Source organism: Danio aesculapii, chromosome 20 (assembly GCF_903798145.1).
Source record: "Danio aesculapii chromosome 20, fDanAes4.1, whole genome shotgun sequence".
In the NCBI taxonomy this organism is placed as follows: Eukaryota; Metazoa; Chordata; class Actinopteri; order Cypriniformes; family Danionidae; genus Danio; species Danio aesculapii.
The window spans coordinates 6,294,703-6,320,000 of NC_079454.1; the positions used below are offsets into that span (position 1 = coordinate 6,294,703).

The window sequence follows — 25,298 nt, forward strand, 5'->3', positions numbered from 1 at the left end:
CACAGGATTTGCATAATGGTCTTCCCTTTACAGTAGTTGTAAATGAGGTCTTGACATGACTTGAATTACTTTGGAATGATCATGTTGTTTTCTGTCCCGTCCTTTGAAGCAAATCCTTTAGCTCCGGCATTGGTCATCTATTATTTATTCTCGTTTTGAGAATTTTTTTTAGCAAATATCTGCAATTTTTGCAGTCAGAGAAAAACAAAATAACTCCTATTGAACTGTCCTGCATAGAAGAAGAGCAACCACTGAACAAGAATAACGTGAGCTCACGCGCGGCCTCTTCATTGCGGCAGAGCTATTGCCTGCCTCACCTTGTGTCTTTTCAGTGCAGCTGTATAGAAGTGTGTTGAAAAATATCTAGTAAAATATTATTAGAGGTATTAAAGTTATTAAAACTATTATATTTAGAAATGTGTTGAAAAGTCTGTTTTCCGTTAAACCGAAATTGGGGAAAAAAATAAACAGGGGTGCTAATAATTCAGGGGGGCTAATAATTCTAACTTCAACTATATATATATATATATATATATATATATATATATATATATATATATATATATATATATATATAATTTTGTTCAAGGCCAATCTTATTTTTTATCCCTGGCAAATTCTGTTCTTTTTGTACATTTATTTTTTCTACACTCTCTACAGACCTACACTTAATTATTGTCTCTGTAATCCATTTATAGCCTGGTTTACAGGGGTCAGGTTCTGCTCATGTTTGACAGGAGCAGTTTATTTGTCTTGCACTGCGTCATGCTCTCTTTTGCTAGTTCTGGGTTTTTCAGGGACCGGTGCTCACAGCTCCTCATAAAACAAGGAAAGTGGCACCCAACTGCAGAGACCTTCCAGATATTGACTCTGGTTTTGTTCCAATGCCTAGTGAGCTGCCTATATAGAGAGCACTGTATGGCATCACATGCATGCAAAATCTGTTCTAGAAAATTCTTCTTGCCGAATACTGCAGCATCGCTTACAGTGGAAAATGCAATTCAATAATGCTGAATATAGAAAAACTCCAACTAAGGTGGGAGATGATGTGAGATAAAGAATGATTATATACTTAGCATCCATTCAGTTCTGAGGAGTATTAAATGATAGTTAAAACATTTAAATATAAAAATATTAAAAATTAAAAAATATTAAAATTATGTCACTTACCCACCCTTTACTTGTTTTAAACCAGTTTGAGTTTCTATATTCTGTTGGACACAAGAAAAGCTAAAAACCTGTAAACATTGAGATTGTTTTTCCAAGAAAGCAAACAGTTAAAGGTTCTTCAAAATATCTTATTTTGTGTTTAACAGAATAACAAATTTATAAAAGTTTGGAACCAATTGAGATTGAGTACACTGCCTGACAAAAATTTTATCTAAGCTTTAGGAACAACAAATAATAACATGACTTCTAGTTGATAATTTGGTATCAGAAGAAGCTGATATTAAAGGCATAGGCCTCTACATTATGCTTATTTTACCTAAATAAAATATGATCATGGCTTAATTTTGAATTATTTAATTGTGACAGTAAGGTCTGACTTTGCATAGACAAAAGTCTTGTCACTTAACAGAAATAATGTACAGTATAGAATATAAAGTCATGGTGCAGTGGAGAAAGAATGAATATTTTGTATGACTCCCATGAGCTTGGAGAACTGCATCCATACATTGCATTGACTCAAATAACTTATTAATAAAGTCATCTGGAATGGCAAAGAAAGCTTTCTTACAGGACTCCCAGAGTTTATCAAGATCCTTTAGATTCATCCTTCATCTTACCTTAGACATGCTTAATAATGTTCATATGTTATGACTGAGGTGGCCAATCCTGAAGCACTTTGACCTTATTTGCTTTCAGAAACTTTGATGTGGAGGCAGAAGTATGAGGAGCGCTATCCTGCTAAAGAATTTGCCCTCTCCTGTGGTTTGTAATGTAATGGGCAGCACAAATGTCTTGATACCTCAGGCTGTTGATGTTGCCATCCATTCTGCAGATCTCTTGCAGATCTCCATGCTAAATGTAACCCTAATCCATGATTTTTTCTTAACCAAACTTGATTGATTTCTGTGAGAATCTTTGGATTCAGTTGGTCCAGTTGGTCTTTTGCAATATATGCTATGATTGGGAGTTTAACAGTTGATTCTGCCACTTTTCCAAATGATCAACTGGAATTCAAGTTATTATTTGTTGCTCTTACAACTGGGATCAACAACAAGCCTTTTGTCAGGCTTGTCGATATACTAACCTATCATCTAGTACAGGGTAATTCAAACCTGGTCCAAGAAGGCGATTTCTCTGCAAAGTGAAGCTCAACCCTTTTAAAAAAACAAGCACAAAACACCTGAACCAACTAATCAGGGTCTTGAGGCTCATTAGAAACTTCTAGGCAATTGTGTTGGAGCTAAACTCTGCAGGACAGTGACTGTCCAGAAGCAGAACTGTACAACTCTGATCTGAAATCAATATCAAATCAGTACTGTACATTTGTGGGAATAGTGTCTACAAACTCTGCAAGGTCTGCAAAGACAAAAGAAAAGGAAACAGAGCCTCCATTGCCATTTCTGCAAAAATGAAATGCTGAATTCGAGTTCTCCTGGGTGTTTGTTTTTACGAGGTGGCAAGTTTGTGGTGGCATTCATGTGCCTGTGCCCAGTGAAATATAATAAAAGCATGTTTAGTTCTAATAAAGCAGTGTTTCAGGCAAAGTTTTTGTTGTAAACAGTTTGTAAATGAAATGTCTAGTAAGCAGGGCTTCTATTTCAACAGGCTAGTGTAACGGTGAGTCTGAGACAGTATTAGAATCTATATGCAGACGTTTATTAATGGGATTAGACAGAGACATCAATAGGTAAACAAGCGGAGAGTCGGCAACATGTAAGCAGTCCAAACCAAACAACAAACACAGGGGCAATTTCAGGAGACGTAGTAGTAATTCAGGCAGAGGATCAGTGCAACAATTATCAGTCGAAAACAGATCAAGATACACAAGGGCAAATCAAGAAGACGTGGTGAGGAGGCAGGCAAAAGTTCAAGGCAACAATAAGCAGTCCAAAACAGAACAAGAGGGCAAAGACAGATAACGTACTTGGTCAAGGCAGGCAGGGTCATACACAGGCCGGCAGTCATGAAAGTCTCTTGGAAAAATGCTTGGTACGGCAGTAGACTGGCATACTACTTCGCAAGGAAGCATGGCCTGAGCTCTTGCTGAAATACAGCACAAACAGGAAGTGACTGCAGAGGGAAAGATAAAATAAATCAGTTATTAGAAATGAGTCATTAAGCTATTATGTTTAGAAATGTGCTGAAAAAATCTTCTCTCTGTTAAACAGAAATTGGGAAAAAAATAAATGGCTGGCTAATAATTCAGAGGATTTAATAATTCTGACTTCAACTGTATATATGAATGCCTGAGGGCATTGGAATGACATGAGGGTAAAAAACCATCAACAGATTTTATATTTGAGGCTGAATTGGCCCTTTAATGCTCTATTGTGTTTGAAATGTATACTGTTAAATCCACCGTAAACATAACCCGTCATGTTAACAAAAGCAAACTTAGGATCTTATTTGATGAAGCATAAGTTCTGTTTTAGCTTGCTAATATAAGCAATTTCCGCTGAATCAATAATCTGCCCCTAATTAAAGGATTAAAATGCAGAACAAAAAAATCAGATATTAAAAAAATATAGTTAAAATCTTAAATATTATTTATATATTGGGTTTAAACAATTAAAGCTTATGTGAAAGCACTTTTTATTGATACGAATAATTGTCTTGCTGTCTTCCTGGTGAATTTACATATTCAAAACTAGATTGTTGAATTGGATTGTACACAAATCAAATGAAGCCCAAATTAGTCACTGACAGATTGTCAGCTTTTGGAACAATGTTCATGTGGCTCAAAAAGCTGCACTGCTCTGTCACTGTCTAACTCTTTTGCTGGATTCATTATTCTCTCCATGAGTCACAACGCTAGAAATGGAAGCTCAGCTGTAAAAATTGCAACCAGATTAAAGGCCTAAATGTGTTGAGTTGTCAATATAGTTTGATTTTGGTTCTGAAATGCTAAGGATATTGCACCTAGGATGAAGTCAGATTATAGGTCCAGAAGCTTTTTTGATAAATGTGCGGTGATAAACATTCAGCTCTGCTGATAAAGAGCAATCAAGACTTAAAAGCATCTACTGGGGAATCTTGAGTCATTTTTTAGCTAATGGGGCTCCATCAGGAGTATAGTCAGGGGAAAATGTAAAGCCCGCCCATCTCAATGTTCTCTGGAATGTCTGAGGCTAGGAGGTTAAAAACCATAATTGAATCAATAACCTGAAACCCTAATTTAATTTAGAACCAGCAGCATTTGAAAGCTTTGTAACAAAGCACCATTTCAGAATAGCATGGTCTTGCTGACTCCGTAAGAGCTTGCGCGAGGTGGAAGTGACAGTGGTTTTGTGTGCGCTTCTGCCTTTGTTTGAGCTGGAAAATGCAAGACAAAGAAAAATGGAAAACAGATCTGCTGCAAACGATGTAACTTTTGGTATTGCTGATTATAAATGCTGCAAAGCATTGATGAATCAGGCTAGCGTGTGGATTAGCTAAATGTAAGCTGTTGCATTCACTCTGCTCAGGCTGTGAGCCATGCATACGCCCTGCAGTCTGACAATGATGTAAATGGAGGTGAAAAATCTGAAGAAATGCCAAAGCACTTCCTTGAGATTTGGACGAGACAGAGCGTGTGCACTAATGCATGTACATTAACTTTTGAAAGGTGTTTGCAGCTAAAATTTCCAGGAAGTGTTTAAGCATTAGTTTACAACACCTTGTCTGTCCGGTCTACAGCTCTAGGAATTGCTTTTGCATTTGTTCAAATTCTGTACCGCCAGTTACATAACTCTACTTGGCAGGAAATGAAGGGAAATGTTCCAGTGCCATTATACTGTTGTGTATTCTTCTTTCCATATATCCTATTCTGGCAAAAATCCATAACATTTTGAAGAGGGAGTACAAAACCTGTGAAGAAATGTACTGTAACATGTCACATTTCAGTGCTTTTGAATATATAACACCCTCTGCAAATATCACAATTGGGTGATTAATCAAAGGAATTTTCCTGTGGATTTCACATGCTTTCATATGGAGCAGCATTTACTACACATTAACTCACCCTTAATCAATGAAAGCAGTTAAATCTACTGTTTATAATGCAATGCTATGGGATTTTTTTTCTTCTTCATGAGTTTCTGCATAAGAACACCCTCTGGTGTTCAGAGGAGATTCATTATTGATTATACCAACTTAATTTGATGATATGATATGCATGACAGCTAAAGTTTTGCCCAATCACCATTATTTACCCAATTCTCATGCCCCATTCAACATGGGGCAAACTAAATTGTGGATCCGTCTGCATCATTTAGTGGTGTTGCTAGCTGTAGAAGTTGGTAATTTCCCAACTTTTCAAGCACTAATGGAAGCGTCAGTTAATCAGATTGCTTTATGTAAATACCCAAGCTCAGACAGTAGCTGATTGCGGACTGATTTCATTGGCTGACACTGATTGGGTCAGCCCCAACTTCAGACATCCCTCCATCAAGGGTTGACAATAAAGCTCTGTGTGAATCAGGCATCAGTACTTAAGACTGTGATTATAGCCTTTTTCCTACATGGTATTAACGGAGTTTTCAGTAATCAGATCAAATATCAGTGTATTGAAATGTCTTTTGTTGTCAAGTTCTACATGACTTTTACTGGAGCACTCACTGTGATGCATGAGTACTAATAAATAAATCCATGTTATGTGGAATGCGAGCCAGCAGGAAACTAAATGAGTAAAGAGACAAAGGGCAAATTTTCAGGAAAAAAAAAACCCTTTCCACACAGTTTTATAAATGAGGAAAAGATGGCACTGTGAGGCATTCTTAACAATAAAATCTATTTGTAAGAGAGTATTTAAATAATTAATTATGGCTAAAATGCCTTTTTGGAACTATACTTTGCATTAGGCACCCATATACAGTACTCTGTATGGCCTATAAAATAGAATGCATAATGCAATAGTTAGGACTACACAATATCACCTTAATTTTTGGCTTGATCCATTGGATGCATAAACAACAACAGAGGTCAGATTGCAAGAATAAAGTTCTGCATTTGATTCTTCCAAGTGTACACTCAGATTGTAAGTGAGGTTTGAGAGTACACACAAAGAACAGTGACCAGCCATTGCTCTCCAGGGGCCAAGGAGCAACAGGGGGTTAGGTGCCTTGCTCAAGCTGGGTATCAAATGTATGAGAGAGTGCTGTTCATTCACTCCCCCATGTTCACTGGTACTGGGAAATGAGACTATAACCCTTTGTCACAAATCTGACTTCGTAACCATTAAACCATCAAACCAATAGCGGTAAATCAATTGTTTTCGATCTTGTATAGTGTGTCATATTGGACAGCAACTTAACCCAGCATCACTTCATAATATCCCAACAAAAACGCTAGAATGTAGATTATTTTTAGATCCTCCACAACAAACTGTACACAGATTTCTGAAAAGATTCTATGAAATAGAGATGATAATGACCCTGTGGATTTATGCAGTTGATGAATGGTTCATGAAGCAAAGGCAAAAATACTTGTGTCTTTCCTCAAGTTTTCCTTAAGCAAATTTATTTAAAACTTGATTCCACCTCTTAATGACATCGGCCACATTCATTCCACATCATGTTGGATTCTGTGGAGTGGCCCTTGCCTGTTTTAAGTCTTATCTTACTGACAGAATGTTTGCGGTTAAATTGGGGGGAAACTTGACAATGCCAGCTCCACTAAAATGTGGAGTTCATCAAGGGTCTATTTTATGCCTCCACTGTGGTGCGGTTTAGTTCGTTACGATACTAAGGGTCTGGTACAGTACGGGTCAACTTTAACAAACTTTTGTCTACACTGCCACTGGACCAACTGTACCCTTTAGGTAGGCATGTTGTATGACAGAAAGTTACACCCGACATCATTCTTGCTCGAGGAAATGTCAAAGTAAATGGATGGCGGAGGGGTGTCCCGGGCGAAGGACAAAAATGAAGAGCGGGGGGTTTGTCGCGGACAAAAGTGAAGAGGATTGGGGAGGAGGGCGGTTAAGGAGGGGGATCAGTAAAATCAGGTGCCAGATCAGATTTCAGCGGTGCCGGATCCGGCGTGTTCATTACTAACCTTTCTATGAACAAGATTTGATTATAGCTGCAGATTAATTATAGTGTAAAAATAGCCTACTGTAATTATATAAAATAAATAAATGCATGCAACATATATGAACACATACAGACTATTACAGTCACTGATATGTTACCAATTACAGAAATACTACACACAGCACACAGTCCTTATTTGGGTCCAAATACAACACAAAACATATAGCCTACAGCCAGTGCAAACCTCTTATCTGTATCTTTAATCTTCACCAGCACATGTAACCTAAAAAGTAATTCCGTCATTCTGAGTACATAAAAGTCCAAATGGCGATGATAATAGTTATACACGGCAGGTTGTTCATGTTTTAGGTTGCTGAATGAATCATTTTCTCCAATTCTGAAAGGATGTGAGAACCACTTTAATAATCATGAGCATGTTATCATTATGAGCTCAAGTTCATTATTTAAAATATAGATGCTTGATGAGCGACCGCAAATAGAGCTCTCTAGAGAAAGTGAAACCACACGCGCTTTTAGATGACCTCGTAAACAACAACAGGACACGGCAGATTCTGCTCTTCTTCTTGGCTTTGTGGCTGTTCATCAAGACAATGACAAGGTTTATTTGAGCTCGGGTCGACCATGGCTCGTTATTATGTAATCTCTCAGCTGTGTATTTAAAAATGTCGCTTCCTGGGTTTTCATTTTCGCTTGTTACAAGCGCTAGTGACAGCTGTGCATCTAACCTTTAGCTGTGCATCTAGCTCCGGATGTGCTAGGTATCCTTTGGAAAGTGGAACAGTATGGTTCGATTTTTGGTACCTTTTTGATACCGAAATGTACCACTCAGTGGAAAGGGTTCATAAGTTTCCTTATACTTTTCACTTTGTATATTTAGCGGTATAAAATATGGGTGTATTGTCTGATCCTTATTTTAAAATTGACAAGCAAATACGTTTTGTGATCCTGCTTTTTTTAAGCTGAGACTTATAGCAAAAATGAAGTACCTCCTATCTTTTAGGGACTTAAAGAAGGTAATTAATTTTTTCATTTGTTTTTCACTCCAAGGTTGTTGTATGTAATTTGAATCACTGAACAGATTTCATAATTTTAACCTCATCATGGATCAGTTTTACTAGTTTTAGTGCTGCATTTGTATAATGAATATTATTATTCAAATTCAGAATAATATTAGTTAATGGTCACTTGTTGGTTTGATTAAAAGTGCTTAACATGTCAACAATATATAAGTATTGCAAAAGTATATAGAATGTATACATAGTATGCAGACATTTAGGCCCAATCCCAATTCTACCTCTTAGCCATTCCCCTTTACCCCTAACCCTCATTTTGCACGTTCCCGTGAAGGGGTAATGGTATACACCCCTTCAAACGAAGATTTTTCAGGACCACACTCGAAACCAAGGGGTAAGCAAATTTCCCAGAATACACCAGCCACAACTGCACCTGGAAGTAAGGAGATCCACAAATTAGTATTATTTTTATCATTATTACGAATTTTTACAACAAACAAACAAACACATGTTTTAATATATTCATAACCGCGTTCATGTTTTACCATTACGCTTAAAAAAAAAAAAAAAACGCAAAAATAAAAACCGCTAAATTTCACCATCTATAATCCCTAATCATAACTCTTGTATAGCAGTCCCACAACATTCTGACACTCGAATACCATGTCAGAGAAGTCTAGTGGCTAGAAATGAGCTTTTTACAGTGTCTGCTATAATGTTAATGTTGTTTGTGGTGTGTTTACATAGATGAATATGGCCACTGTGTAAATACACAGTACAGTTACGATCTTATTGCCACATTAGATCGTTATGATAACATAATATATGCCTTCAGTGATTTCCTGAAGATAAACACCAAAAAATAGCACAACTGGAATAACTACAGCAGTCGCCATCATCTGATCTCATATGAAGCAAGAGATCGCGATGACATATAATGAAGTGTGCAGGTGCTGTAGTGCTGTCCCAATTCTTAGGGGTAAATTTTCAAGCCCTTCCCCTTAACCCTCGGTTTAAGGGCCAAGGGGAATGGGAAGGGGTAGGGGTACAAAAATAGAATTGGGATCGGGCCTTAGTATTTAATGATATTAAACGATAAGCCAAGTGTATTTTATTTTTATTCTTTCAATATAAAGGTAGCAATATGTTTGAAAAAGCTTGTTTTTTTCCCCTGAGTTTGTTGCATTTACATGATTTTGACAAGCAGGTTTCTCTAGCATGTGGTGCTTCGAAACAGTTGAAGTGAATCAATTAGTTCAATTGTTTTGAAGCATTGAAAAGGTTTGTTTCTCCCAGCACTAGTTTTGCCATAATCAATTTTATGTGGGTGTAATTTCTTGTTTAATGTTGAGGTTATTCTTAAATAAAAAATACGGGATCAAATTGAAAAGAAAAAAAATCAATCATTTTCAATCTCATATAGCATGTCATAGGTGGCAGCTGGTACACTTGATAACATCCTCACGGAATCCTGACTAGAATTTATGTATTTACTCATTTTGGTCCGACTGAGTAAATGACCACAGAATTGTTTTGATTTTAAATTGTATCCTTTTAAGGGTAAAAGTTTGAAAGCTTTCAGACATCTGAACACCTGCTCTCTGCTGTTAAGAAACATTTGTGTTGCTTTAAAATCAGGTTCTCACCGTCTTTTAAAAAATGGTAAAATGTCTCCCTGTAGGAGATTAAGACACTTACAAGTTGCTCTGATATACAGATGGCGTAAGATGCTATTCAAATCAATTCAAGAGTTAGTGTTGCCGAGACAGATGGAATAAAAATTTGTGCTTTTCCAGCAGTCTGTGTTGAGGTAAAACCCATTTGCACAAAAACGGTTAAGAACATCACATTATAAAATAAGAATTGAGCTCCTCAAAGATCCTCCAACAATGGGACAGTAGTTTCATTCTTAGATTGAGAATGAAATCTTCAGCTGATGAATTGGAAAGATACAAAAGATTGAAATGGCTAGTTTAGTTTCTTTTCACCCCCAAATCAATTATTGATGATTCACAAATCCCAAAATCGTTTTCTGTCAAACTTGCATTCTTTTCTTTTGGCTCAAGCTTGTCATTATGCGTGCAGTCTAGACCGACAGACTCTGAATCTGCCCTTGTCTTCCTGCCCTTCAGCTGCCCACATGCTCGTTCCTCACACCTGAGCCGCTTCCTGTTGATCTCGCTGTAGTACTTCCATCTGCTCTGCAGGCTTCCTGTTGGGCTGAGTGACCTGTTTCTGATCCGCACTCTCTGTTCCTCTCTATTAATGATACATCTGATCATCAAAGGCTCATTAATGCTGGACAGCTCATTTGGATCATGTGCTCAGTAGGATGCCTTGACCATCCCAATATGTCAGAAACTACAGTCTGCCTGTCAGAGGAAGAGCTGCTGACTGTTTAATCTTTTCAGAATCCATTCAGGCATTGCTCGATTGTGTTAAATTCTTAAATTGATCTTTATTTCTATAGGGCTTTTACAATGTAGATCGTGTCAAAGCAGCTTAAAGGTGCAGGAGGTGATTGTCTTTAGAAACTTTTTTTGTTGTGCTGGTGGAAAGTCTGTCACATTTCAATAGTAATGATTAAAGTAAATGATCTAAATTTATTTAGTTGTATTTTTATATTCTGGGTAAGGCATAAAACTAAAAAATGTTCATACATTAAAATTTGTCGGGCCGACATTTCCCATAATTCTGATAAGTAGCCCAAACGTAGCAAATGTAGATTTGTACACAGTGGCGGATTTAGACATGGCCAATATGGGAGACCACCCAGGGGTGCGTTTCCCAAAACCATCGTTAGCCAACTAAGGTCGCAAGTTGCGTCGTTACACACATAGTTTGTTGATTTGGTGTTTCCCAAATCCGTCGTTCCAAATTTGTGCACTTGCTGCTACATCTCTGGAGCTGTAGTTAGAAACATAGTTCCTGGCTGTGTTCCATTCCCACTTATCCCCCCTATGCCCTATTCATTTAGAACATTCTAACATTGAAAAAAAAGCCTTAAAGTCATCACTCTTGGGTGTAATTTGCTTTCGAAGTATTTTTACAGTTCAGTTTTAGTTCATGTTTACAATTGCGCTCCCTTTGCAGTGCACTTTGAAAACATTGATGTCATTTTGAACACAGCCGAAAGCTATAGGTGACATGACGAAAGCTATAGGTGATCTATTATTTAAAATAGATTTTAAATCTATTAAATCGGAATTTATGTTACATCTTCAAAGCTTGTGAAAACAAAAAACATAGGATACGTTAATGTTTTTAATTTATAGTAGGTTATTTATTTAGTATCTCTACAGTATATGACATGGACCTGTTGGTTAGAACATTTCTGCAGTGGTTTGCATGTGTCAACTTGCAAACGTAGATACCCCCCCCCCCCCCCCCCCCCCCCAAAAAAAAAAAAAAACAAACAAAAAACCCCCAATATCCTACTTAATAATAAAATGGTCATCATCATTAGCATGGTTTCCTCCACGTGCTCCGGTTTTCCCCACAAGTCCAAAGATATGTGGTACAGGTGAATTGGGTAGGCTAGAATTGACCGTAGCGTATGAATGTGTGTTAATGAGTTTGTATGGATGTTTCCCAGCGATGGGTTGAGGCTGGAAGGGCATCTGCTGCTTAAAATATATACTGATAAGTGTGCGATTCATTCCGCTGTGGCGACCCCAGATTAATAAAGGGACTAAGGCAAAAAGAAAATTAACGAATGAACGAATTTTCAGTTTCATAAGGCCTTTTACAGCATCGATAATGTAGATTTTTATTTAGCTTAACAACAAAACATCAGTAAATAGCTCTGTTCCGCCAAGCCTGCTTTACTGAGGTGAAGTTGGTTTTATATTCACATCACATTGGTTTATTTTTGAACAATGACAACCTGTGACGTGTCGGAGGTGTCTGAAAAACAGAGCTAAGAATGGGGTAACTGTACTATGCACCTGGTTTCGGGTGGCCGATGTGATCGGATAATATACCAAAGTCAGTGCCCCGGGGGGTGTTACAGACTCTACCAAAAAGCTGAGAACCCTGGGGGGGTCCATCAATGCGCAGCTCCACAAGTCTCAAAGCCAGTGGTGAGGAACAGACTTCACTAATTGACAAAAGTGAAGGGAAAAAAAAGGTTAAATTTATGATACATTTAAAGGCCAATGTACACAATGGCAAAAGGCACTTCATTGGATTTTGTCAGTTCGGTGTGTTGACCCCACTGGCTTAATGTTAGAGTTTGTTTTCGGACATGCTGAATCTGCATTTGTCTGATAGTAGAATGTCTGAGAAATTAAATGCTGCTACAATTTGGGATTACGGGTTCCTTCACTCTGTCAAACTGTATAGGGAGACTCTGTTAAACATTATTTGGGAAATATTTAAAAAAGAAAAAAAAATTCAAAGAGGGGCTAATAATTCTGACTTCAACTGTATATATCCATGCCTAATATCCGATGGCCAGAAAGTGATAATTTTTTTAATAAATTGTTGATATTTTGTTAAAATTTTTGTGTTTTGTGTTTGTGATGCAGCTATGAATGCATATAAAATTCCTTTTAATGTGTCATACGACTAAAAAGTGGCCATAAACAAATATTTTCTAGATTCAAATGAGTAGTGGCTTGGACCCGGAAACAGTATTCCATATGTCACCGATATGTCATGACTTAACAAGCTTTAACAAGATTATAAAAACCTGAGATTCCAAATTCTTCCACAATATCACCTAGTATGTAAAAAACTGCTATTTTTGCTAATAAAATGTGAATGGTTTTGCTCAAGACTGATGTTTTTTTAGAGTTAAACCAGACATATAGAAATTGAAAGATAATACAATTAAATTCAACCAAAATATAGCAAAATAAATTACAACCTACAAAATTTCAACTAAATTTTCATATTTTTGTTGCTTCTCTTGATTTTTTTCTCTTTTTAAAATTGTATTTAATATTTTAAATTGTAAAATTGTATTAAAATTTGGGTGTACTAGTTTTTGGACCGTTATCGTAAGTTATTTTGTTAGATAAGCTCCAGATTTGGCTTCAGTACTGACTAATCTAATGTATATGCTCAAATATAATATTGTATAGCTTCCTATTAAATATATGAGTTTAAAAGATAGATTTGTGAGGGGTGTACTTATATATGCTGAGCACTGTAAATAAAATGCTAATACAGTAGTTAAAAGCTTTTGGTCCCACTTTGTACTAAGTGCCCTTAATTACTATGTAATTACATTTAAAAGAACTGTTTGGTACAATACACTTAGTTATTGTGTACATACGTTATTACTTTGTACTTATATTATATATATTGTATTGTAAATCTGTCTCTGTAAATAAAAAGAGTAAATGCATTTTATTATTTAATATTTGTATATGTTTGAGTGTATGTAAAATGTAAAGTGAAGTAAAATATAAAGTAAAAACTACACAAAATAAATTGTTCAAAGCCCTAAGTTGTTCTGCTCTTTACATTTTGTTCATTTTATTAATGCTTTCAACTTCAAAATATACAGCATTTAAAGTTTTATTCCATGTTGTTGTTGTTACAATCTTTTCTTTTTTTTTTTCTGGCCTGAGACCCAATTGTATTTTCATTACCACATTAAATGAGCTGTCACTGGACCAGACTATTAATCATTTTTAAGATGTGCTGCTCAGACCTAAACCCCAGTCCTATCTCTTCCCAGCATTCTGTAGAAGCAGTGAACGCTGGAGTCAGTCCTATCGGAGACACGTCCTATAACTCCAGTCACTGGGACTTAGGAAGTTCCTTTTTCTTCGCTGGAACTGTGATAACAACAATAGGTAACATCCTTTTATACCATTTATACATTTCAAACTTCCATCATAAGGAACGAGACTTGTATATGACTCCAACGCACATTAAAATGCACAACTCAAGCCAAATACGAGGCATTTGCTTGTGTCATACATTTATGGTCTCAATTTCAGTCAATATGCCAGACCCCATAACCACCATCAATCATTATTGTCTCCTTCAGACCCATTTATATCCCATGTGTGAAACTGCTTGCTTCTGTTGCCAATCCAAATGAAACTACTGATGCTTTCCGAGCAATTTATTGATTTTAGATACATTTTATGGCCTCGGTGAGATCAAATATATGGCGAGATCAAGTCTGTAAATAATACATATGAAACTCACCACCATAAGGTATGTACAGGGAGGCAGTATTTCACTGCCATTGTAGCATTCCATTGGAGGTTTGATGTAGTACAATTGAAGTCCATAAGCGGCTCGTAGTGTTACCTGCCAGAGCCTGTGATTGATCACTTAAAGAAGCTGTTGTGCAATACAGGTTAGTATCTAAATGCTGACAGGACTCTCAGTGTCATTTCTTATTGGCTCAGCCGTCCAACGGCCAGTGCGCAAAGGAATGAACAAGATTAGTTTTCACACTTCAGTTGTTATACCTTTGAACGCTCTCTCAATAGACACATTTTGATCCACAGAGACTATAGGAGGTATTTTCTTACAAGCGTTAAACCTGCAGTATATATAGTTGAAGTCAGAATTATTAGCCCCCTTTGAATTTTTTTTTCTTTTTTTCAATATTTCCCAAATGATGTTTAACAGAGCAAGGAAATTTTCACAGTATGTCCGATAATATTTTTTCTTCTGGAGAAAGTCTTCATTTATTTATTTTAGCTAGAATAAAAGCAGCTTTAAATTTTTTAAACCCCATTTTAAGGTCAATATTATTAGCCCCTTTAAGCTATATATTTTTTCGATAGTCTACAGAACAAACCATCATTATACAATAACTTGCCTAATTACCCTAACCTGCCTAGTTAACCTAGTTAAGCCTTTAAATGCCACTTTAAGCTGTATAGAAGTGTCTTGAAAAATATCTAGTCAAATATTCTGTACTGTCATCATGGCAAAAATAAATCAGTTATTAGAAATGAGTTGTTAACTATTTTGTTGTTTTAGATTGTTTAGAAATGTTTTGGGAAAAAAATCTGCTCTCCATTAAACATAAATTGGGAGAAAAAAATAAACAGGAGCGCTAATAATTCAGGGGGGCTAATAATTCTGACTTCAACTGTATGTGAAAACCCAGTTATTACATCTTTCATATGTCACATTGAACATACTGTAAGTAGACATACTAATGCAACTATTCTTTATAGCTGAGTTAATTTACACCCTCTCTCTTGTTTTTCTAAGGTTATGGCAACATTGCTCCAAGCACAGAGGGTGGGAAAATTTTCTGCATTCTTTATGCAATATTTGGCATCCCACTCTTTGGCTTTCTGCTGGCTGGTGTTGGTGATCAACTAGGGACTATTTTTGTGAAGAGCATCGCTAAAGTGGAAAAAATGTTCAGGGTAAGTGAACTGTAGTGCATAGAAACAAGGGCTTTACGCCTGTTATAGATGTGTTTTGATTAATTGGTAGATGAGGGAGACACAGTCTGATTTGCAGATAGTGTTTTGGTCTTTCTGTTTTGCCCACTTTTGATCATTTTTCCAGAGTTCTTTGACAGGAGGGTCTGTAAGTGGGTGTATTTATAGGCTTTTTCTGATTTTCACATCTAATATTTCTAATTTTAGACTGTAAAGGCACTTCAATAGCATTACATGCAATGCATTAGAATGAAGTCCGTAGGCAGAGAGTAGGTGGTCATTTGTAATTGTTCGAATGCATTCAACCAAATTACTGAAAACAATTTGATCAAGTGGATTTTCAACTACTTTTTCAACATATGCTCGAAAGATGACAAACTTAAAACATTTCGGACTGCATTAAAACGTGAATTTAGTGTTGTTTACTTGCTAAAATGCATCTTAAAGGTTCCCTGAAAATGCACTGATACAATATGCTTAAATTGAATGCAGTATGTGACTTAGGTAAGTGCAAACATTTTCCAGAAAAGGTTTTATATGACTTTTTTTAAAAATGTAAACCCTGCTCTCAATGCTCTGACCTTCTTTTAATTTTTTGTGAATATTAATGAGGTCTGCTCTCATGCTCCAGCTGCTCTTGTCAGTCTCTGACATTCACCATGTGATGTACTCTGAAATATACTAAAAAATAATCTCACTTCAGTTGTCAAAATAAATTTTACAAACTGAGTAGATTCCTTGTCACAATATGTCACGTTAGCATCTAAGTGAAGTATCTATAGGCAGCCAAGTAGCATAGTTTGCTAATGAGTCATGGTGTGAAATATAGGCTAAATTATACTTCTGCCTGACTGATTTTGATATATTTAGATTTGTATTTTGAGGGTTTAACATCTGTTAATACCTTGGAAGCAATGCCAATAAGCTTAGGGTGTAAGTTTGTCATTTCAAATGGAGGCGCATGACTTGCACATGCAAATAGCGCGACACGCACATGGTGTGCAAGACATTTTCCAGGTAGGCTACACCTAGTTGAAAAACATCTGATTAATGTAAGTAGAACTAACCAATCGGCTTCACACTTTGTATAGAATATACAAAGTTCAGTAATAACGGTAGACTAATTACCTCAGACAAACACAGAACATCCAAACACTGCTTTGCTTTTTACTTTTCTTCAAGCACTTGTATCGGAGCTGCAGCAATGGTTTGATTGTATGTAAAAGGTTGATGGTCGCCTTTTTACAGAACGATGGCAGGGGAGCACGAGCGCAAAGCCCATTAAAAATGGTGAACTTTTGGGTTGCGTCATTGTCACTTCAGGCAGGAATAGCAACACATGCGAAAATGAGTGCAGGCACTTGCAGCAGTAAGGAGATTGTAAACAAAAAAGGATGTCGTCAGAGTGGCTTTTGGGTTTCTTTTCTTGTGCATCCCAGCCACTAGCACCCCATCTGAAAGATTTTTTAGCATAGTGGTAATGTAGTCATTCAACTTCACAATTTGTAATGTTGCAATATGTATTTAAATAATCATGGTTGGTTTCTTAACTTAAAAAAAAGCGAATATTTCTAAACGGATTGTTAAAAATATTCAATAAACATCGATACTGAACGAAACATGATATCGTGATATTTCTTTTCAATATCGCCCAGCCATAATACTATTATCACCCTATCTGAATGATGACCAAAATTTAGTTTAATTAGGTTTATTGCCTTCTTTTCACTCCAATAAAATCCCAGAAAGAGCTGAACGATCTGGCATAATACATAAATATGCATTAAACACTTATTCAACAGTTTATATGTGTCTGTTGCATCATTACAAACATAAACTACTAATTTCATAATATACTCGTTAACAAAATATGCAATTAAACAGACCTTATGGTGCTGAATAAAGGTAGAGTCCGTATTTCCCTTATTTAGCATTCTGATGAACTGCGATGATTTGAGATGCCTGTTGCAATAATATTACCCAGAGCTCCTGTCCTGCCTGTCATATTTTCAAAATAAGAGTCCCAAAAAATGTTTGTATCAATGTTTTTATCTCACTAGGAAACATTGTGGCCAATCAAATGCTATTAGGTCATGCATATTAATGATGCAGAGTGTCACATAATGGTCACTGTTATGTTCCGATTCACATTTTTTTCAATAGCCTTTTGCTCAAACGAGATTTAAAGAGGAAATTAATGGTGTTTGAGACTTACAGTATGTCATTTCCACGTACTGAACTCTTGTTATTCAATTATTCCTAGGTATATTTGTGCAGTTTATACATAATTAAACAGTTTCTCATTTTTTATTGCACCTTTAATACCAGTGTACACAATGCCAAGAGGTTTATATGAATTTTATGTGATTTATGTGGGCTCATTTTTTGACACTTTTGGCTTTTTTTTCTTTCAAATTTGCAATCAGGATGAGTCATTGCTGAAAGTCAGAGCCACTCTGCTGAGTTTGGCCAGACAAAGTTTTCACAGAAAACAGAACACTATGGCACAATCCCAATTCTATTTTTGTACCTCTACCCTTTCCCCTTTACCTTAACCCTTAAAACCGTGGCCATTTCCCCTTTACCTTAACCCTTTAAACCTTGGCCCTTCATATGAGATCAGACAATCAGATCAGACTGCTGTAGTTATTCCAGTTGTGTTGGTTAAGTTGGTATTTATCTTCAGCCAAACTCTGAAGGCATATATTATTTTATCATAACGATCTAATGTGGCAATAAGATTGTGACATTCATGAATAAGACAGTGGCCATATTCATCTATGTAAACACATCAAAAACAACATTAACATTATAGCAGACACTGTAAAAAGGTCTTTCCCAGCTGCTAGACTTTTCTGACAGGGTCTTCGAGTGTCATCGAGAGACAGAATGTTGTGGGACTGCTGTACAGGAGTTATTATTATGGAAATTTAGCGTTTTTTATTTTATCTTTTTTTTTTTTTAAACATGACTGTAAAACATTAACGGGGTTATGAATATATTAAAATTTATGCTTGTTTATTGTAAAAATTCGTAATAATGACAAAAATTACTAATTTGTGGATCTCATTACTTCCAAGTCCTGCGATCCTGCTGTTGTGGTTGATGTATTCTGGGAAAATTTCTTACCCCTTTGGTTTCGAATGTGGTCCTGAAAAATCTTCGTTCAAAGGGCTATTCACCCCTTACACTTAGCCCTACGCCTTCAAGCTAAAGAGAACTGGCAAGGACTAAGAGGTAGAACTGGGATTGGGCCTATATGTACCCATCACAGACTTTGGGGACAGACACTGTACTGTGATTTTTATTAATTTTTTTTAATCAAACAAATACAACTAACAAGGTTTTTTTATGTTGTCTATTCCACTAAAATGTTTTACCTAGCCTTAGCATGCCAAGCGAGATGTTTATCTTATTGCAAAATGCCAAGTCACTTCTTTCCATGACTTCCTATGGGGAAGCATTAGTCACGAGTATCGCAGGCCTTGTTTGTGTTAGGTTAGTCAGATCCTGCACAGCAGAGGCTCAGGTCTGGTAAATAAACAGAGAACCGGGGCTCCTGATAGCAACGGGCTCCATCATGCTGAGGTAGTGGCATCTGCAGAACCGGCTGAGATCGCACCTCATTAGAGCTAATCAGTCTCCTTCAGATCATCATTAGGCCCTTCCCAGAGCTAATGAACACATGTCACCTTCGCAAAGTCACGAAATATCTCCTCATGCCACATGTGGCCGCTGCTGGCTACGAACCTGCTGTTTGCGTGACTAAGAATGGCTCTGTGTCTCTTCATTGTTCGTGTTGATATGATATGAGTGTTTATTCTTTTCTCTCTATTTCACCCCCTTCCTACCCTCCAGCGCAAGCACAATCAAATAAGCCAAACTAAGATCCGAGTGGCCTCTACACTGCTCTTCATCCTGGCCGGCTGCATTCTCTTCGTCACCATACCAGCCATCATCTTCAAGCACATTGAAGGATGGACTGGGCTAGAGGCCATTTATTTCGTGGTCATCACGCTCACAACTGTTGGAATCGGAGATTATGTTGCAGGTACGAACAGCACAACAACAACAAAATGTCTGGCTGATTTATTTCCATGTAATCTGCCCACTGCTCTAACAGTAGATCTGTGGATTTCTGTCATTTTTCTTTCTGAAAGTCTTTCCAACTGTATTTTTCGGGCATTTTCACACACGGCTCATTTGGAGTTCTTGTTTCAAAGCCTGGTTGGTTTATTTATTCTTTAGTTTGGTTCATTTATGTATATTATTAGATCACACTCTCCATGCCAGATAAATAAGATCCAGCCCCAGATGCCAGGGGCCTATTTTAGTTAGGAGGTTCAACCAACTCGAAGTTATTAGATATTACAGCGCAGATATAACGAGTCACCATGGCAACATCTGAAAAAAAGAGATCAGCATTTCTTTCTCCTGCTGATCCTAATGTGCTCATGCAAAGTTATAGCAAAAATGACCATATATTTAAAAAAGCAACAGCACTGCATCAGTGAAACAGAGACAGCATGGGAAAACATAGCTGCTCAAGTTAATATGCAAGTTTACATTTAAAATATTTAAATATTTAAGTATAATAAAATAAGTAATGTAACTTGAAAAAGTGGGTAGTTGGTCGTAATTTTGACGTTATTTCAGATGTAATTGCATTAAATAACATAAAATAGGCTACTGCATAGTTTCTTCAACAAATTTGACAAAACAAGAATGCATATAACATTAACTCAATGTTCAGTGGAAATGTTTAATTTAAGGTTCACTTTTACACACGCTGATCAGTTTAAGATGACATTTCTAAAGTTGAGTTTGTTTAATAGATTTAAAAGTGCACTTGTGTGTCTGCCTTTATTGATCAAGTGGTCAAGGTTGATAAGACATTTAGAATGTAAGTAGTACTAAAAACTAGTTTTTAGAAGGAGTAATAATCCCATTAATCTAGTTACATGTCGACAAAAAAGGACAAGGCATTCTCGTAGGTGACTTTGTCCTTTGTGTGACTGAAATGTATGCAATAGCTATGTTTACATCCAACAGATGTGCGAATAAAGCAGCGTTTCCATCCAACAAGTCAAAGAGAACAAAATCATCACTTCCTGATTAAACTGGCCAAATATCAACAGTAAAAACAGAATTTACTGCGGTAGGAGAAGCTGCGTGAATCTTTTCTTTATTTAATAAATGACAATGCTGACATATAATGAATGCGTGGTGGCGTTTGAAGCCAGGAGACGTGGAGAACAGACACTCTTGACACGCTCCAGACACTCTGGAGGTCATTAATAATATAATAACATTAACACTAAAACAGTTCAGGCGTTTTAGAATGACCAAAACAACATTTCAGATGTTTTACAGTGTGCTCAGCCAGCTGGTTTGTCCATTCACACACATTTTCATCATCATATGATCTCTTATAACAAACCTTTTTTTAATACACATACAGGAATTTGTTCGGTAAAAGTGTTTCCATCGTAGTTTATGTGCATCTTTTCTTAACGAATAAGAAGTTCATCCTACTCAGTTATGCGCATATGTGCATTTTAAAAAGTTATGCGCATCTTGGCGTTTCCATCAACCGTTTTTTTATGGGCATATCCAAAATGCACATAAAAATAGGTTGGTGGAAATGTAAGGCTAAGGCGAGAAATATGGCTTTGTCTTTAAAAAAGGGGAGGACACTGACAGAAACTACAGGTTTAGAGAATAAAAGCTCCTCTTGACCAGTTTAGGTTCACAGAGTAAGTTACTACGGTAACTGACTTTGAGTTAAAGTTACCTCTCATTCAGTAACAGGCTTGACTTACCCTGCTTTCTCGAGTTGGACAAACCTGCCATTTTGAAACGCAAAACCCAGAGCTTCTCTCATTTCAGTGTTAACATACTCTTTTTCACTTAATCTTTCTGAAACTGGGCCCAGGTCTTGTCCGGAAATTTCAGTTTCTCCAGGTATCTGTACAACAAGTCGGCAAAGTTTCCAAAACCCAAACCTGTTACCAGTTTTCAACTGAATTAAGTCTCCTATCAATATAGGAGCTGACTGAGAAAGCCAGGGAGGAGCAGAAGCAGGAAATGATAAAGGAATGATGATAAAGAAAGAGCAGAATTCATTGAATAATCTTAACTGCGTATGATTCAATGCTCAGACTTCATCTGACCAGGATAAATCCAACAAGTGTTCTTATACCACAAGCAACAGCAATGGAAAATTACTGCTTCACAACATTGTTCAGTGACAATACAGACCTTAAAATGTAGACATTCTCTTATCACTTACTCAACAAAACAAGTGTTGCTTGAATTCACATAATCATAAGATTATAACAATATGGAAAAATATAATAATAATAATAATAATAATAATAATAATAATTATAAAGCAATAATTATATGAAAATAGCAATAATAAAAAATAAAAACATAATAAAATGACAAATAGTAATCAATAATAATCAAATCATTAACTTATGATCAATAAAATCATATAATGGCAATTATATAAATGACTAATGATCATATGGATTAAATAAAATAACTAAATGAAGAATAAATGAATAAAAACAAATAAAAATAATAACACAACACAAATGAATCAATAAGTCAGAATCCCTGTAAAGGAATAGTAATAGTGAATGATTGTGGCATACTATGGTAGACAAAATTTTGTGTCACATAATTTTACTTGCAATTTATTTGATTCTCTTATATATTTTCCATTCACTATTGGTATAAAACACAGTCCAGAAAAAGGTTTCACTGTTGTTTTGAAGCTTCTGCATTTCTAGGCATCATGGACTGTCAAGAGTATGATTGCTGTTCTCAGGAAAATAGCTTACATGAGTTTGGCACTAGGGCTTGATGTATTCCTCAAAATAGTCACTTGTAGGTTTAGAAGACAATCAAATGCTTCCTCCTCTGAAATGAATGTGTCATTTCTGCTTCTCTTACAGGAGGCAATAGAAGAATAGAATATCGCAAGTGGTACAGGCCGCTGGTTTGGTTCTGGATCCTGGTTGGACTGGCTTACTTTGCAGCAGTTTTAAGCATGATTGGAGACTGGCTGAGGGTGCTTTCTAAAAAGACAAAAATGGAGGTGAGATTTTTGTTAGCAGTGATTTATCTTGAGTGTTCAAGCCAAGCTTTTTAACCTAAACCAAGGGTGTCCAAAGTCAGTCCTGAAAGGCCGATGTCCTGCACAGTTTAGTTCCAACTTCCTTCAACACAAGCTGTCTGGAAGTTTCTAGTATACCTAAAAAAGCTTGATTAGTTGGTTCAGGTGTGTCTAATTGGGGTTGGAACTAAACTTTGCAGGACACCAGCCCACCAGGACAGAGTTTGGACACCCCTGACCTAATCAATATAAAGGTCATTTGTATTATTTAGATATATTTTTCTCAAAACGTTTCTCAACATATATTGACATGCTATATATTATTAATTTATATTTTACCAGTATATAAGGAATCAATGATAGGATGCTGGATCTTGATACATGTAATCCTAATGTAATAATAATAATATTATTAATAATAATAATCATAATAATAATAATCATCATCAGCTCAATCTCATATATTTAATTTACTTAAAAACTATATAAAATGGGGGCAGCACGGTGGCGCAATCATCTCACAGCAAGAAGATCGCTGGTTCGAACCCCAGCTGGGTCAGTTGGCATTTTTGTGTGGAGTTTGCATGTTCTCCCCGTGTTTGTGTGGGTTTCCTCCGGGTGCCCCGGTTTCCCCCACAAGTCCAAAGACATGATGTGCAGGTGAATTGGGTAAGCTGAATTGTCCGTAGTGTATGAGAGTATGAGGGAATGTGTGTATGGATGTTTCCCAGTCATGGGTTGCAGCTGGAAGGGCATCCGCTGTGTAAAACATATGCTGGATAAGTTGGCGATTCATTCCGCTATGGTGACCCCAGATTAATAAAGGGAGTAAGCTGTAAAGAAAATAAATGAATTAATATGTAATGTATAAATACAGTAACTTGAGAACTGCTTTTTTAAAGTTTGTAAAAAGTTTGTTGTCCAGTGTATTGCAATGCAAAACAAACAAACAAACAAACAAATATCATGTTATTTAAAGAGCCCCTATTATACATTAAAAAAGGGTCATATTTTGATTTTAAGGGTCTCCAACAACAGGTTGATATGCATGCAAAGTCAAAAAACACTTCCATTGTCTTATAATATGCATTTATTATTACTTAATTATCCCAGTGACTTCCATATGAATAGTTCAGCGATTCATTTGTTCCCAAACCCCTCCTTAGCGCTAAGCTAATCTGCGCTGATTGGACCGATGACTGCCTGTTGCGATTGGTCGACAGCATTCATCGCGAGACACAGTGAAATACCCACCACAGCTTATCAACAATATTGAAGTAGTCAAAGTGCATAGTGTATGTGTGAGCATACCTGCTGCCAACACTCCTGTTTTTCCCCTCCCGTAATTTCAACCAGCCTCACACCCCGGTTCTCAGCATTTTGGTATGGTCTGTGAAACCGCCGGTGTCGCCAACATTGGTATAGAATCCGATCGCAGCGGCCGCCCGGAACACGCTTCATAGTAGATAACTTACTAACACCACAGTACACAGTACCCAGTTCTCAACAGTGTTATTCGGACAATACATCATAAATACATCATTTGCAAGCTAGAGAAAACAAGGAGGCAACCATTTACTTACACTTGTGAAATGGAAGAAGAAACTGATCTATGAGCTGTGTACTGATAAAGTTCCTGTCGAGCTCTGTCAAAGTCTCATACATTAGTAGTCTTTTCTGATCCTTCCTATAACAAACGTCCAACGAATCTCCCATGGTAAGCGTGTAGATTGCAGAAGCATGCGTAAGAAAAATGACTAGAAACGCACAGGCTGGGCTATAATGCTGAGGTATTTTTGCAAAAATAAACCTGAACCACTGACTCTTCACAGTTTCATCTTTGGGTTGAGAAAATAACACTAACTTTCCCTCACACTTCCAATGATATCCAGTTGAGCACAGCGTCTTCATGACTTGATTCAACTGGGGTCTGTTTGTCGTCTTCTTCTTCTTTGCTAATGTGTTAGTGGGCGGGACCAGAGGTTTCAATTTTCCTGGGTTTGCGCGAGCAACAATTGGGCAGGGCTTAAGTTTCGTATCGACATCACTCCGAAACGGCTAAAGACTCTTTATCAAGATGATTCATTTGAAGCACTACGAGTCGACTCTTTTATAGATGAATCAATAGTTTTGAACACTGTCCACTTGCAGATTTAGCTGGATATTTCACTTCACTTAGAGCTGTGTTACACACTGCATGGAAGGTCATTCTCAAAAACCCATAATAGGGGCTCTTTAAGTGTGTCTATGTGACATAATATGTACACAATATAATTGTATCTCTTTCGAAGTTCATTTCAGGGTTAACATATGCTTTGTTAAATACTTTTAATAGCAAATGTAATCAAGGTATGTACACTCACATATTTAAGGTATAACAAAAGTGTATAACATTTTCAAGGTTTAACATGGATGTTTTCCTTTTTTTATTGTATACACCAGTGGTCCCAAACCCTTTTATCACTGCGGACTGGTCAACACTTAATAATTTTACCACGACCGGAGAGGGAGGATTGTAGGGTTCGTAGGTTGCTAGTTTACCATAAAAATATCTCTCTGATACAGGTTTTATTTATGAAGATAA

The 25,298-nt window shown here is 36.7% G+C and overlaps 1 protein-coding gene across 1 annotated transcript in view; it reads left to right on the top strand.

Moving 5' to 3' along the window:
• The window catches only part of kcnk10a (potassium channel, subfamily K, member 10a), a 37,252-nt gene that overhangs the window by 9,446 nt on the left and 2,508 nt on the right, over positions 1-25,298 (top strand). Inside the window, exons 3-6 of the mRNA XM_056481481.1 lie at positions 13,905-14,022; positions 15,410-15,570; positions 19,447-19,639; positions 22,554-22,696. Coding sequence (XP_056337456.1) covers positions 13,905-14,022; positions 15,410-15,570; positions 19,447-19,639; positions 22,554-22,696 — 615 coding nt within the window. The remainder of the gene's footprint in view (positions 1-13,904; positions 14,023-15,409; positions 15,571-19,446; positions 19,640-22,553; positions 22,697-25,298) is intronic.